Source organism: Cnephaeus nilssonii, assembly GCF_951640355.1.
Source record: "Cnephaeus nilssonii genome assembly, chromosome: 12".
Lineage (NCBI taxonomy): Eukaryota > Metazoa > Chordata > Mammalia > Chiroptera > Vespertilionidae > Cnephaeus > Cnephaeus nilssonii.
In genome coordinates this window covers 38407049-38421081 of record NC_137083.1, presented here as the reverse complement: position 1 = coordinate 38421081, position 14033 = coordinate 38407049, and the positions used below count along the sequence as shown (strand labels likewise).

At 42.6% G+C, this 14033-nt stretch overlaps 2 protein-coding genes across 5 annotated transcripts in view; one reads left to right on the top strand and one right to left on the bottom strand.

The window, feature by feature from the left end:
- The window catches only part of CCDC146 (coiled-coil domain containing 146), a gene marked incomplete at its 3' end in the record, with an annotated part of 112368 nt that extends 107683 nt beyond the window's left edge, over positions 1-4685 (top strand). The window contains exons 18-19 of the mRNA XM_079786412.1: positions 2475-2723; positions 4485-4685. Of these exons, the coding sequence (XP_079642538.1) occupies positions 2475-2723; positions 4485-4685 (450 nt within the window). The remainder of the gene's footprint in view (positions 1-2474; positions 2724-4484) is intronic.
- Positions 4686-6821: 2136 nt separating this feature from the next.
- GSAP (gamma-secretase activating protein) overlaps positions 6822-14033 on the bottom strand; it is a 73871-nt gene continuing 66659 nt past the window's right edge. For all 4 annotated transcript variants that reach the window (XM_079786313.1, XM_079786314.1, XM_079786315.1 and 1 more), the window contains 5 exons: positions 10763-10882; positions 9824-9885; positions 8204-8305; positions 7937-8036; positions 6822-7541 (listed from right to left, as the gene is read on the bottom strand). In XM_079786313.1, the coding sequence (XP_079642439.1) occupies positions 7450-7541; positions 7937-8036; positions 8204-8305; positions 9824-9885; positions 10763-10882 (476 nt within the window). In that variant the 3' untranslated portion in view covers positions 6822-7449. The remainder of the gene's footprint in view (positions 7542-7936; positions 8037-8203; positions 8306-9823; positions 9886-10762; positions 10883-14033) is intronic.

Sequence of the window (14033 nt, the reverse complement as noted above, 5' to 3'; positions counted from 1 at the left end):
GTGGATAGAGCCTCAGCCTGGGGACTGAAGGGTCCCAGGTTCAATTCTGGCCAAGGGCACATGCCCGGGTTGCGGGCTCAATCCCCAGTAAGGGGCATGCAGGAGACAGGCGATCAATGATTCTCTCATCATTGATGTTTCTCTCTCTCTCCTTATTCCTTCCTCTCTGCAATTAAAAAAAAAAAAACAGGTTAAGGCTCCTAAACTTTGCCTGAATTAGCAAGTCTGATGTTTCTTTAAATGTTGCCTTCCTTCCTTTTGCAAAATGAATTTCCCTTTCTTTGGAGAAAGTCACTGTTTACTGAGGGCTGCTTGTCAAAGTTGATGGCAGTGTCTCCCAAAATCAACAGTAATCCTGGAGAAATGCTGGAAGTGTAGGGAAGGTCCTACTGTAACTGAGTTCTGGCCCAGTGGTTTATCTACCCTCTCCTTCCCCACCTTCCACGTTCTCTGTCTGGTTTTTCTTTTCCATTTAAAATTATAATGTCCTCATAGTAACCATAACTTGAAGATAGAAATATGTTCAGATCTCAGACTAGCAAATGACCTGAAGAAAGATACATAAATGACCTTAAAACTGAGTTTCCTGACCCGTGAAATGGGTGCGATATCAGCTGAAGTCGTTGCAGGCATTACATAGTCAGCAGAAGTAGCCTAGCTGTTTGTGGGTGCCCAACAAGAATGCGTGTCACCTCAAGCCTCTCATCTTCCCCAGGTAGCTTATGGCTCATCTTCCAAGTTTCCCAAATGAATGGAAAATCTCAGCAAAAACTCAGACCAACCCAGGATCTAACATCATCCTTTTTTCTTTCTTTTTTTTTTTTTTTTAATAGAGAAGGAGGAGGTTGGCTGGTTACACATACACACAACACGCAAGTGTGCAGTGACTGATTGATTAATGAAATTGGATAGAGATAATGACTCACCCCTGATCCTTTAAATGGCGGTCTTTGATTCAGTGTGTGCTCCCTCAAAATTACAACAGTGTAGAAGAGTTTACAAATTTATACTCCCTTAAGGAGACAAAGTGTGTACATAATAACCAGTCATTACATTTTCAGAGGCAGGTACATCACTGGCAGCAACATTCTTCTAAGCAAATGTACAGATAGACCGGTGTGTGCTCTATTAGAAGAAGAAAAGTCTTTCAAGGTCAGGTGCAGTTTTTTGGAAGTTCACATTCATGTCTCCAAGTACCCTGGTTCAAAAGCCTAAAGGATTGAAATAGACTAAGAATTTACTCATTCCTTCATTTAACAAACATTCTATTATAATTTTGCTTGGTGCCTCCTATGTTCCAAGCACATCCTGGATAGTGGGAATGTCATGAATAAAACAAGCAGGCCTTGTCCTCATGAAGAGTAGTACCTTCTTGTGGGACGACCGATTATAACCCAATAGCTAATGCATACATATATAACACAATGTCGGTGGTGAGACAGGTTATAAATTAGAAATACAGCAAGGTGATATGGCAGTGTTGGCAGGTGAGGGAGTCACCACTCAGTGCCCCGCCATGGCCACGGCCACCCTGAAAGGTTGTGCTATGGGCCAGAAAGCTTAGAGGAATCACCAATTCCAACTTCACTTCTTTCCCATCTTTTAAAATCAATTATTCCACTAAGCTCTGTCCTTTAATTCTTTGATGATAAATAGCTGATGTGAAATGGTTAAGACACACATGCAATCAGAACATTTCACTTCAAATTAGTGGCCAGATTTTCCCCAGTTCAGATTTTCCCCAGCACATGATTGTTTATGACTTAATAATGATGCACCCCAGAAATTATGATCAATAATACAAACATGTTGAGGTGTGACTGTTTCCATTAAAAATTATTTCTGCCGAAACCGGTTTGGCTCAGTGGATAGAGCGTCAGCCTGCGGACTGAAAGGTCCCAGGTTCGATTCCGGTCAAGGGCATGTACCTTGGTTGCGGGTACATCCCCAGTCGGGGGTGTGCAAGAGGCAGCTGATCGATGTTTCTCTCTCATCGATGTTTCTAACTTTCTATCCCTCTCTCTTCCTCTCTGTAAAAAATCAATAAAATATATATATATAAAAAATTATTTCAGATGCAGAGCCTCTGCTGATTACCTTATATAAGTAAAGAATAACTTTTAAATATAGTTTTTGTTCTACCAGATTTTTCTCCCCACTGGATAAGTGACAAATTAATAACGTGGCCTAAGTAAGCCAGAATTTAGACATCAAGAACACTCTATTTCCCTCTCCTTATCACTTCTTTAAAATAGAGAGACTTCACTATTCCCCTCACTACTACCCGCCTGGACAGCTAGTAACTTGATGAACACACGTCTTTCTTTTCCCCTCCTCATCATTATTTATGCAGCTAGGGTGTCTGAGGTCTCATCTTATTTGTCCCCCACATTATAGACAGCCAGCAGCCTGCCATTTCTTAAATTCTTCACGGAACTTGTACATAAGCTAAGCCTTGGGTTCTTTCATTCTAGATGAACGGCTACCAGAAAAAGATTAAAAATGCTACTGAAAAACTGATGGCTCTTGTTGCTGAGCTGTCCATGAAGCAAGCTCTGACCATTGAACTCCAGAAGGAAGTCAAGGAGAAAGAAGACTTCATCTTCTCTTGCAGTTCCAGGATAGAAAAGGGTCTGCCCCTCAACAAAGAGATTGAGAGAGAATGGTTGAAAGTACTTCGAGATGAAGAAATGTATGCCGTGGCCATCGCCGAAAAGTCTCAGGTACATTTAGGCTCTTATATTGCATTTGTAAAATGGCTGGGAAGGGATGTTTTCAAGGGTTTAAATCTTCCCAAAATATATGAAAAATTCCCCACTCTACCATACATAGTCCAAACAATCAGAAGAAAGTTTGGGTGTTTTTTTTTAATTTAATAAATCTTTATTGTTCAGATTATTACAATTGTTCCTCTTCCCCACCCCCCATAGCTCCCCTCCACCCGGTTCCCACCCCACCCTCTGCCCTTACCCCCTCCACCCACTGTTCTCATCCATAGGTGTATGATTTTTGTCCAGTCTCTTCCCACACCCCCCATACCCCTTTCCCCCTGAGAATTGTCAGTCCACTCCCTTTCTATGCCCCTGATTCTATTATATTCACCAGTTTATTCTGTTCATCAGATTTTTAATTCACTTGATTTTTAGATTCACTTGTTGATAGATATGAATTTGTTGTTCATAATTTTTATCTTTACCTTTTTCTTCTTCTTCCTCTTCTTAAAGAATACCCTTCAGCATTTCCTATAATACTGGTTTGGTGGTGATGAACTCCTTTAACTTTTTCTTATCTGTGAAGCTCTTTATCTGACCTTCAATTCTGAATGATAGCTTTGCTGGGTAGAGTAATCTTGGTTGTAGGTTCTTGATATTCATCACTTTGAATATTTCTTGCCACTCCTGTCTGGCCTGCATAGTTTCTGTTGAGAAATCAGCTGACAGGGTGTTTTTATTATTATTATTATTATTATTATTATTATTATTATTATATGTGCTGCCGAAGCAAGCACAATTATTATTATTATTATTATTATTATTATTATTATTATTACTAGAAGCCCGGTGCACGAAATTCGTGCACGCGAGGGGTTATCCCTCAGCCCAGCCTGTACCCTCTCCAATCTGGGACTCCTGGAGGGATGTCCGACTGCCTGTTTAGGCCCGATCCTGGTGGGATCGGGCCTAAACGGGCAGTCAGACATCCCTCTCACAATCCAGGACTGCTGGCTCCCAACTGCTTGCCTTCCTGCCTTCCTGATTGCCCCTAACTGCTTCTGCCTGCCAGCCTGATCACCCCCTAACCACTCCGCTGCCAGCCTGGTTGATGCTTAACTGCTCCCCTGCCAGCCTGTTTGCCCCCAACTTCCCTCCTCTGCCAGCCTGGTCACCCCTAACTGCCCTCTCCTGCAGGGTTGATCACCTCCAACTGCCCTTCCTTGCAAGCCTGGTTCCTCTCAACTGCTCTCCCTTGCAGGCCTGGTCCCTCACAACTGCCCTCCCTTGCAGGCCGGGTGCCTCCCAACTGCCCTCTCCTGCTGGCCATCTTGTGGTGGCCATCTTGTGTCCACATGGGGGCAAGATCTTTGACCACATGGGGGCAGCTATATTGTGTGTTGCAGTGATGATCAATCTGTATATTACTCTTTTATTAGATAGGATAGAGGCCTGGTACAGGGGTGGGGGCCAGCTGGTTTTCCCTGAAGGGTGATAAACCATAAGCCCCATGAACAGCGTGATGCTTGAGAAACATGGGTCATTCCAGCGAGGTGCAACATGTGCATGAGTTTGTGTGTGTGTGTGTGTGTGTGTGTGTGTGTGTGTGTGTGTGAGTGTGTGGTGACTTCACCCTCATACCCTCCTATCCTTTGGGGGAATGTCAACCAGCACAGCCTACAACTCAGACCCAGCTGTGTCTGACAAGCCCTGGGGTGAAGTGGCTTCCCCAGAGTGTGCAGAAAACTGAAAAGGAAACTTCATTCTTTGCAGCAGTTCTTGGACACACAACGCCAGCTGCCCAATGGTGTTCTCACGACTGCAGAGCTGCGTCCGACGGCCTACATCCCAGAGGCAGAAGCCACTCTTCCCTTGCCGAAACCATATGGTGCTTTGGCTCCTTTTAAGCCCAGTGAACCAGGGGCCAATATGAGGCACATCAAGAAGCCTGTTATAAAGCCAATTAAAATCTGAATATGTAAACCAATTCGGGCTCCTCAAGGAGACACTTCAGCCAAGCTTCGTCATATCCACAGCTGGAAAATGTCAGCACAATAGCGTGAAATTACGGGCAAATACAACAGCCACAATTAACCAACAACAGAAATAACAGTTTCCTTTTACACTCACCAACTACTATATTTTACATGATGTTGAGTAGGACATAGAATTGTTCTACAATATGTCAAATGTTTGCATTGTTCATTTCTTTCTTTTTCACTCTATATATTGAAACCTTTCAGATATATATAGTAGGCCAGGTGCTATAAAAATTCAATAAAAATAATTTTCAATGAAGCACAGAAATTAGCTGAGTGGTCCTTATTTATTAAAGACAAAAAGGAAATACTGTTTGATATACTGACTTTAAAGAAAAAGATAGAATGATCAAGTATCACAGAGACTTAACTGACTTTGTTGAGTAAATGGTTGCATTTAAAGTTAATGTTGTTAAATCTAAATCGAGTAAAAAGCAGGAGGGAAGCTTGTTATTTTCAAAATAATGTTATGGTGATTCTTTTTACAAATAAATAATCCTTTCACTGCAAAAATAATTATGCCGTAATTTATCTTTCTTATACATTGAGATTTATCAAAATGTTGGATGCAAATAAACTCATGATTATTTTAAGTTTTGATACCAGATTTTTCAAAATTTCAATGGAAATATTTATAACTTGGCATGTGAAAGAGTTGAAAATGAGGCCAGTTCCCCTGATTTTATTAATCTAATTTTATTGCATTTCAGCCAAGTATATTCCTAATTGTTTTTATATGTTCGTATGTATGAATATACACAAGATTTCAAACCTGTGATTTTATATTCATTTATATGCTCAGTCTATCTTTACTTCATACTGATATCAGTTATGAATTTTAGTTCACAACTCTGGGTGTGAGAAATACCACATTCCTTTATTTTGCTAAATCAAACAAAATTTGTTCCAAGCCCTGATCCTGCCAGATTGGAGGGAAATTTAATGTCATTCTCAGTCTCTGAGTCCTGAATCTAACCCAATTGCTTTGTAAGTTATTGAAAGGCAATTCCTTGGGAGTACCCATAAGTAACCACATAAATTGTGTGTTTAACACAAAGAAATGCATAAACACAGGTCCTGTGTTGTAGGAATTAGCAATTGCATTGGGGATTCAAAAAAATACGCATTGGAAGCTTAACAACATAGGAATGGGGAAAAAATTTAAATTGCAAAGGAATGGATACTTAAATATTACAATGTGTGTTACCGGTTGAGAGGGGAACGGTGGCACTGTGTGCTGGAATGACCGGAGGCCACATCTTACAGAGAAGATTTTAGTAGGTGAAGAGGGGATCCCAGGTGGGGAAATAGCCTGAGCAAGGCTTTGAATTAAAAAGACAAAAGTTGTGCTCCAGGCCCAGGGAACGGGGCTGGCTGGAACAGAATGTGCATATTGGGGAACTGCATAAGTGGATTAGGGGGAGTTAAACATATTAAACACCATTCCATTTTACCCTGTGATTTTAAATGTGAGTTTGAATTGTATCCTATAATGAATGGCAAGTTACTGAAAGAGTATGATAGGATCGAGCTAATGTTTATCTCAAATATAAGTCAGTTGAATTAGACCTTAGAAAGCGACCGACACAAGCCCAGTGTGAAAAGAAAAGGGTAAGGAATGAAAAATAATGACCTTACAAAGAGAAAAAGATCAGCACTGCCTGGCTCATACGGCTCCAAGATTTTGAGCCTCAGTGTCCAAAAAGGGGAATTCTGTAGAGAGGACAATTTTTAAAATACAATGATCATTTTAGAAAAGATCTTGAATTATTATACCAGCTAGTGATATTTATGATGATTAAAATTTCACAAGTTCACTGAGGGAAATAATGTGAAAAGAAATAAGCAAAGGGTCATGGGCTGACCCCAGGCAGCAACTGTATATATGGGTCAGAATTAAGTCACTGTAGATGGGGTCAGGGAGGGGGGAAGGGCGGTGGGGTCAGGGGAAAGTGGGAGAACTAGTTAGATGTCATGGGGGACTTTCGGGGAACATGTTCATAGACTCATGATTCCTGGCTGGACTATAAAGTCTTTGTAGAAATGACAAGAGTCAGGCCAAAACTTTCAGTGTTTTTTGGTTTCATTTTTTAATAGTAAGTTATTTCTAAATCAAACTTTTATAAATATAAAAAAGCTTAAACATATTAAATACAGTTCCATCTGAACCATTACAAAAAGATAAATCTTACTCTGAATAGACTGTATGTACAAATTGCTGTATGTTACAAATTTTTCTATACTGGAAATAGCAAATTTGACTTAGTGCAAATTCAGTTTTTTTTAATCTATCCTCTTTACAAATACAGTTTTTAGGCAACACTTAATTTTTCCACTTGCCATAAGTTATTTTCAACAACACTTCAGTCCCTACATTTTTAAAGCATCTTCCATTTCAAAGCGCGGCAGAAACCAGCTTCTGGCCTAGGTAGCCACTAGGAAGAGCACCCTCCATGCCACTGCCTGCCTCCGGGGCTGGCTGTCATTTCCCCACACGTGGCCGCATCCGCTGTCCAAAACTGGGGTGAGGGACAGCAGTTGACTTCATTCTGAACAAGTACCAAACTGAAATTCAGATGGCTCAACAATGCATTCTGATTTGGGTAACCAATTTCAAATATTGCTACAGAATTCTCCGTAGAAGTCGAGCTAATGAGCAAGAGTAAAACTTGGAAGCTGACACCATTACATTTTCTTTCTTATAAGCCTAAAAGCATTGTGGTGTGTTTAAGAGCTGCTTCCTCCACAAATTTTGCATCCACGTTGTCATGTCCTATAAAAGCATCCAGATCTGGAAAGAGAGAGAAAGAGGGAAGAGTTACTATGAAACCATATGGCATTTATAATGCTGTGCCCACGGCTCTTTGAAATCACAATTATTTTATATTTTGGTAAAACGCATTGTTCTGAGAATGGGTTGTTAAAACTTATTAAACCTCAGAACCAGGAAAGGCCATGTGCATCAACCCAATGGGTTTTTAACATCTTAAACCCTTTTAAAACTTCAGAGGTAATCATTCCTTCGGTAATTTACTCCAGGTGAGTTGTGTATTGCTCGTTAAAACCAACTGCAATAAGGACCTACTTATAAGTAAGGGGTATTTTGGAAAGAAAAAGGTACAGGGGAGTAAACAGGGACTGACTGATGTGTCAAAGGAAAACGCTGAGACCAGAGGAGTGAATTACCTTGATTGGAGGACTCTATCTCTGTCAGTGTTTCAATGAGATAGTTCAGAGGCAGAAATTCCACACTGAATGACGACTTGTCAATCATAGAACGCTGAGGCTGAAAAGGAAACCACTTCTGGTGTTAGTTGATTATCCAAAACCAGCACAGACTTTAAAAAAAAAAAAAAGTGGTAATAACTACAATTGCAGTCCGTGTAGGTAGGCGGAAATGGGCAAACAGGACCCAAAAAACATTGAGTGGGGCGTGCTCTCACACTGGCTCACCTGCTTCTTATGGTTCTGAAGCAACCGCTTCACATGGTTCCGGGAAATAATGTTAGAACTCATAGGATGGTCCCAAAGTCGGCAGATCTTCTGACCAATAAGCTATGATGCAAATTGAAAATCAGGTCAAGGAGGATTTTTAGGGCAGTGAAAGTATGACACTATAACGATGGCCAAGTTCATAGAACGAACGCCACCAAGAGTGAACCCTAATGCTGACTGTGGACTTCGGATGGTTGTGATGTACGTTCAGTAATTGTAACAAATGGGCATTCTGTGGGGATGTTGATGGGGGGTGGGGCAGGCCATGCATGTGTGGGGGTGGGGGGAGTATGGAAAATCTCTATACCTTCCACCCAATTTTGCTGTGAACCCTAAACTACTCTAAAGAAAATAAAGTCAATTATAAAAATAAAAGGATGGATAAAACATATAGAGGAGACTATAGCTCACACTATCTAAAGTAAATGTACCTTATATCTATTCATAATTTTAAAAATATTATTCCAAAATAACCAGTTAGTCTAAAAGGCCCTTTATGCTTAACGACCTTTGGAAAAAGGCCATTTCCTCGGAGGCATGCTTCTGAATTTTTAGTAAATACTCCCTTAAATGCAACCCTGAGAAAGCAGTTTATACACTGATGTTGCCAAACTCTTTTTCTGAAATGGAGTTCAAAGCTGGGGTCCTGCACGCCAACTCCAAGCGATGTTTTGATAGGAAACGAAAGGTTATAGGCATATTCTCTGCCAATGTCTTGCCCAGAAAATTTAATTCCCTGAGAGTATGAGCACACACCACCCCCCCCCCCCCAAAAAAAAATCTAATTTAGAGACCAAAATAAATGTTCGGAGAAATCCCCTGAGAGATCCAGCCATGGAAAACATGCTTTGTTTTCTATTCTCGCCTTTGCTTCAGTAAGCCTGCAAGGGAGAGGGTGTTACAAAGCAAGCCGATTAGGTCCAGAAAGGCAACGACACCCCTTCGTGGGAGGATCGTGCCAGAGATGCAAGTGCTCAAGGTATGTAAACAGCACGCAGGGCTGGCCCTGGCGCTCAGGGTCAGGAGTTCTCAGAGTCGAGGCTCTGAAGACCTTGCTGTGGAATTTCATATTTTCAGAGTATTTTTAAATCCAAGAGCTACTATTCCCCCACAAAAACAAGGAGTGTCTATATAACGCTTTCCCTCATGTTTCTCGTTCTTCCTTCCACCCAGGAATGTTTTCCAGCCCTGGTGGAAAACGCAGTAAGAGGAAATTCAGTTCCAGGACCTTCTGACCTCACCTGTATTTAAATTTCTTATCAGTTAAAAAGCCAAAAGCACATGTTTCCCCTCTGACTCCCAGATGTAAATATTAGAGCGGTTTCCTAAGAGAAGAGAGTGGCTAAGTGTGTTGGGTGGGCTGTGCCAAGGCAGAGCAGAGCCAGAGGCGCGAGGGCCTCCAGGCCCCGCGGACAGTGGCCGAGGGTGGGGATGGATGGGATTTCTTGGAAAGAGCTGAAAAGCGAGACAATGCAACTGACTTCAGCCCAAATCAAGTAAATGCTCCTTTGGCATGAAGGACTTAAAAGAGGTTCAAGCCAAGGCTCAGGGAGAACATAAAACAGAACTCAGGGTTACCGGAGGAAGCCGCACGATGATGCTGAACTTCAGTTTCTCATTTGTCTCTGTGTTGTCCAGATCTACGAGAAAGTCAGAGTGGCAAACAAACCAGAACTCCCCACTTAAATATCTGAACGGGCTACTAGTACTTCAATGGTTCAGCCTGATAACGCATCTCCCAACCTTGAGTTAAGCTAAGTCTAACCGTGCTTGGAAAATGTTAGGTTGTGTCTGTCTGAACAAAAGGGTTGTTTAAAGGAGACTGTTTCTGTATATCATGGGACATGGTTCTGTAGCAGGCTGCTAGTTAGAAAACCATTTTATTGACTAACTGAAAACAGAAGGTACCTTGAAGAACGGGAAATACTTAAACACGTATTAACAAAGCTCATCTATAAAATACCACGACTGAATCAGTTGAGTGAGAGCGATTATACTATAGACCATATTTCAAGTTCAAAATCATACAAGCACTGCATTTCTCATTGATTTTTCTTGCATTTCAAGCCCAGCTTCGCAATGACAGTGTTAATCGGCTGAAAGTAAGCCATTTCGTGACTTCTTAAGAAACACGCCCTCACAGGCTCCTGTCCTCAAGTGCCCTGGTGTCCAGTAAAGGAGTCGCATAGCTGTGTGTGGACTGAGAAGTCATTTGGGGTCTCCTGAAGGGCGAAGACACTTTAAATTAGCCCAAAGGATGGTTCCAGGAAATGAACTGCACTCAGAAGGGCCAGCTGCATAATTTATGGTGCCCAATGCAAAAAAATAAAAAGTGAGGAGCCCCTTGTTCAATATCAAGAATTTCAAGATTGAATGCAAAGCATTAATGTAAACAGGGGGCCCTTCCGAGAGCTGCTGGGCCCTGGCCACACAGGTGGCACAACCTGGGCGCCAGGCCTGGAGGTGCTCGGACAGGAACCAGCGCTCCGGGAAACGCAGAGCCTCGAGGCCTCTTACCTTGCATGAGCCTTGTGACAGCCGTTTCTGTGAGAAGCAGCACCCCACTATCAATGTAATGCAGCAGGTTATGCAAAGGGAGACAGTGGACGCCGAGGATCGTGTGCAGAGTGTGAAAACCTAGGAGAGATGCGGGAGGGCAAACCGGTCAGCCAGCATCTCAGACAGAATGAAAACAACGGTGTTCATAAAGCACTTAGCTCAGTGCTTGGCGCCTCGAGTCCACTAAATGCTGCTTGAAGACAAGGCTACGCATTACCAAGTCTAAGCTTTGTGCTGGGCATATTATGTTCCCAACAAGTCTGTATTACCTTCACCTGTGTCCATTCCTAAGCAAAAAAAGAGGAAAAGTGTGCAAGACTGCTCGATGAGAAATGGTTTTACAGTTTAGTAGTTGGCAATACTACGGTAAGATAGCACAAGAGAACAGTTAACAGGAGACCTTCAGACTCCACATGCCCAGCTAAAGGCTGATGGATAGGGAGCATTTTGCTAAAGAGGAAAAGAACCGGACCCAGAAGGAGCCAGCTTATATGCTTGATCTCCAGGTATGCCTTTGGGATCTACTTGGGCTAAATTATTTATTATACAAGAAGAATTAAAACAATATGGTCAGATAGTAAATCTATAGGAAGCCAATAGAGAGGAAGGCTCTCCAAAACCTGAGTATCATGGGGAAGGCTCCCCAAACTTGCAGAAACCTAGAGCGCTAAGTGCACTATTCACAATAAATGATAAAAATAGCACCCCTGGGAGAAGAAGACATCAGACCAGGAAAGAATCAGACAAGCCCTCTTGGGAAAGTGGCAGATGGGGGGAGCTGTGAAGGGTAAATGTGATTCCTGGGGGTGGGAATGAGGCAGGAGGACACAGGGTGGAGACAGCAGAAAAAGCCATGTTTGTGTGAGCAGACTGAGGCTGCCAAGCTGCTTACTAGCCCTTATGAGTCTCCATTTCTGCGTCCTTCCCATGGAACCACCACGACCTTTCTCACAGGGCTGCCCTGAGAACCAGAGCTGGTCTAAGGAGCACCAATGGGATAACAACAGTGGCTAATACCAAACGTGTGCTGAGGCCTTCCACCTACCCACTGGCTTACTTGGTCCTCACACAGCCCCATGGAGTGGGAACAGCTTTACATGGAGAAGCCGAGATTCACGGGAGCTGGGAGACTTGCCCAGGATCATGTAAATAGTAAGTGGTGGAGTTGAAATTTGCACACAGGCTGTGGGACATTGACCTAGGCTTCTACTGTAATATAATCCAGCCCCCATCATTGGTAGCTGTGTTAATAGAACAATAAGAACAGGAGCCCAAGGTAAGAAAGTATGGGGCATGTTCAGAAAACATTAAGTGATCCGGCTGAGTTGGAATCAGGTGGAGGACAGGAATGACAGGAGGTGAGGTTGGAAAGGTTGACTTAACAAATCCCTTCCGTATACCAGGCAAGGGGCTGAGTGTACACCAATGAGCAAAACTGCTCCCCTCCACCTTCCAGTCTGAGGGGGAGAGAGAAAATCAAATAATTACCAAAAAAATCAATATCTATTGTTTAACGTGACCAGGTCTATGAAAGAAAAGTGCAGGGTGCTCTGAGTAAATGTGACGGGTTGAATGCTGCATGGCAGGAAGGAATTTAATATTTAGTAGACTTGGGGGAGGCACTGAAAGTTTTTAAGCAGCATGGCAAGAGGATTGAGCTTTACTTTTGGAATATTAAAATGGCAAGAAGGAGGTAGAGTAAGAGTTTGCTACAAGGGGTATGAAGACCTGTCTGGAGGCAATTGCATGAACCTGGGCAGGAGGTAATGAGGGCAAGGATGGGAGAGGCTTGGAAACTGATTGGAAGTGGGCGGCAAATGACAAAGAATCCTCACCTAGTCCTGGGAGCTGACATGACAAAGAAATGATACCCAAAGCACAGGGACTTGGACTCAGACAAATCATGGAATTCTCTCTCTCTCTCTCTCTCTCTCTCTCTCTCTCTCTCTCTCTCTCTCCCCCTCTCTCTCTCTCTCTTTCTCTCTCTCTCTCTCTCTCTCTCTCTCTCTCTCTCTCTCTCTCTCTCTCTCAGCACACGAATCATGAGCAGTAAGGAACTCAAGTCCCGAGTCCTGGCAACATCGAGGGTCAGATAAAATGCAGGCTCTGCCCACAAACAGATGTTACTGGGCTAGCAATGGATGAGTCCACCAGCTCCCCTGAATCCAAAAGAGAAAATCGTAATTTTACTAGCTAATTAACAACATGAGATTCTTCTAATCAGTTTGGACATGCTTCCCAAGATTGAAAAAAAAGTTATGAAATTATTTCTGAATAAAAGTTTATAAGTTCTATAGGTTTTCTGGACTTAAAATTCCTCTCCAGCCCTGTGTCCATGTCCTAAATATCCCTGATGACCCTTCATCCTCTATCCCTAGGGCACAGGCCCAAGTTCAACAGTCCATTCTTGGCCTCCTCTCTTGCATGTCAGCTCTGGCGACAGGAAAAACTGGCTAAAAGCAGGCATTGGTTCCAAAAAAGAGCTTTTCCAGCCAGCTCTTGTCCTCGTCCTCCAGGGGTCCTGGCCTCCTCTGGCCAGCAAGGGGAACGAACACAGGTCCCCTTTAAACTGCAAATGCTCCAGCTCTAAACCATGACTTCCTCTTTGTGGACCTCATTCTTTTTCTTCTTTAACCAATTCAGGTTACATGTTCTGACACATAAAACTCAGTTTCCTCTACTCTAGGAGGCCTGGAAAGCATGCACACTGACACATGTAAATGAAAAAATACCCTGTATTTACACACATGTCTGTACACACACATGATTCAGTGTCACTTCACTTCCATTTCTATGTCACATGAGGGAAACAAACATTTAAGAGAGAAAGGATATGCCTGGCCGATGTGGCTCAGTGGCTGAGCATTGACCTATTAACCAGGAGGTCGTAGTTCAATTCCCAATCTGGGCACATGCCCAGGTTGTGGGCTCGATCCCCAGTAGGGGGCATGCAGGAGGCAGCCCATCAATAATTCTCTCCCATCATTGATGTTTCTATCTCTCCCTCTCCCTTCCTGTCTGAAAGCAATAAAAAATATATTTTTTAAAAGATAGAAAAAGGATAGAAACTGCTCTTCCTTACTTGACCCATGGGCACACGCTGTTAAGTCTACTCAAAATAATTCTCAGTCACTACGGATAACATTTTCCTGTTTTCCCTCCTTATCCATCCCTGTGAAAGAATGCAATGTTCTGCAGAAAGTGGATTTTTACGATCTCCCAGGAATAA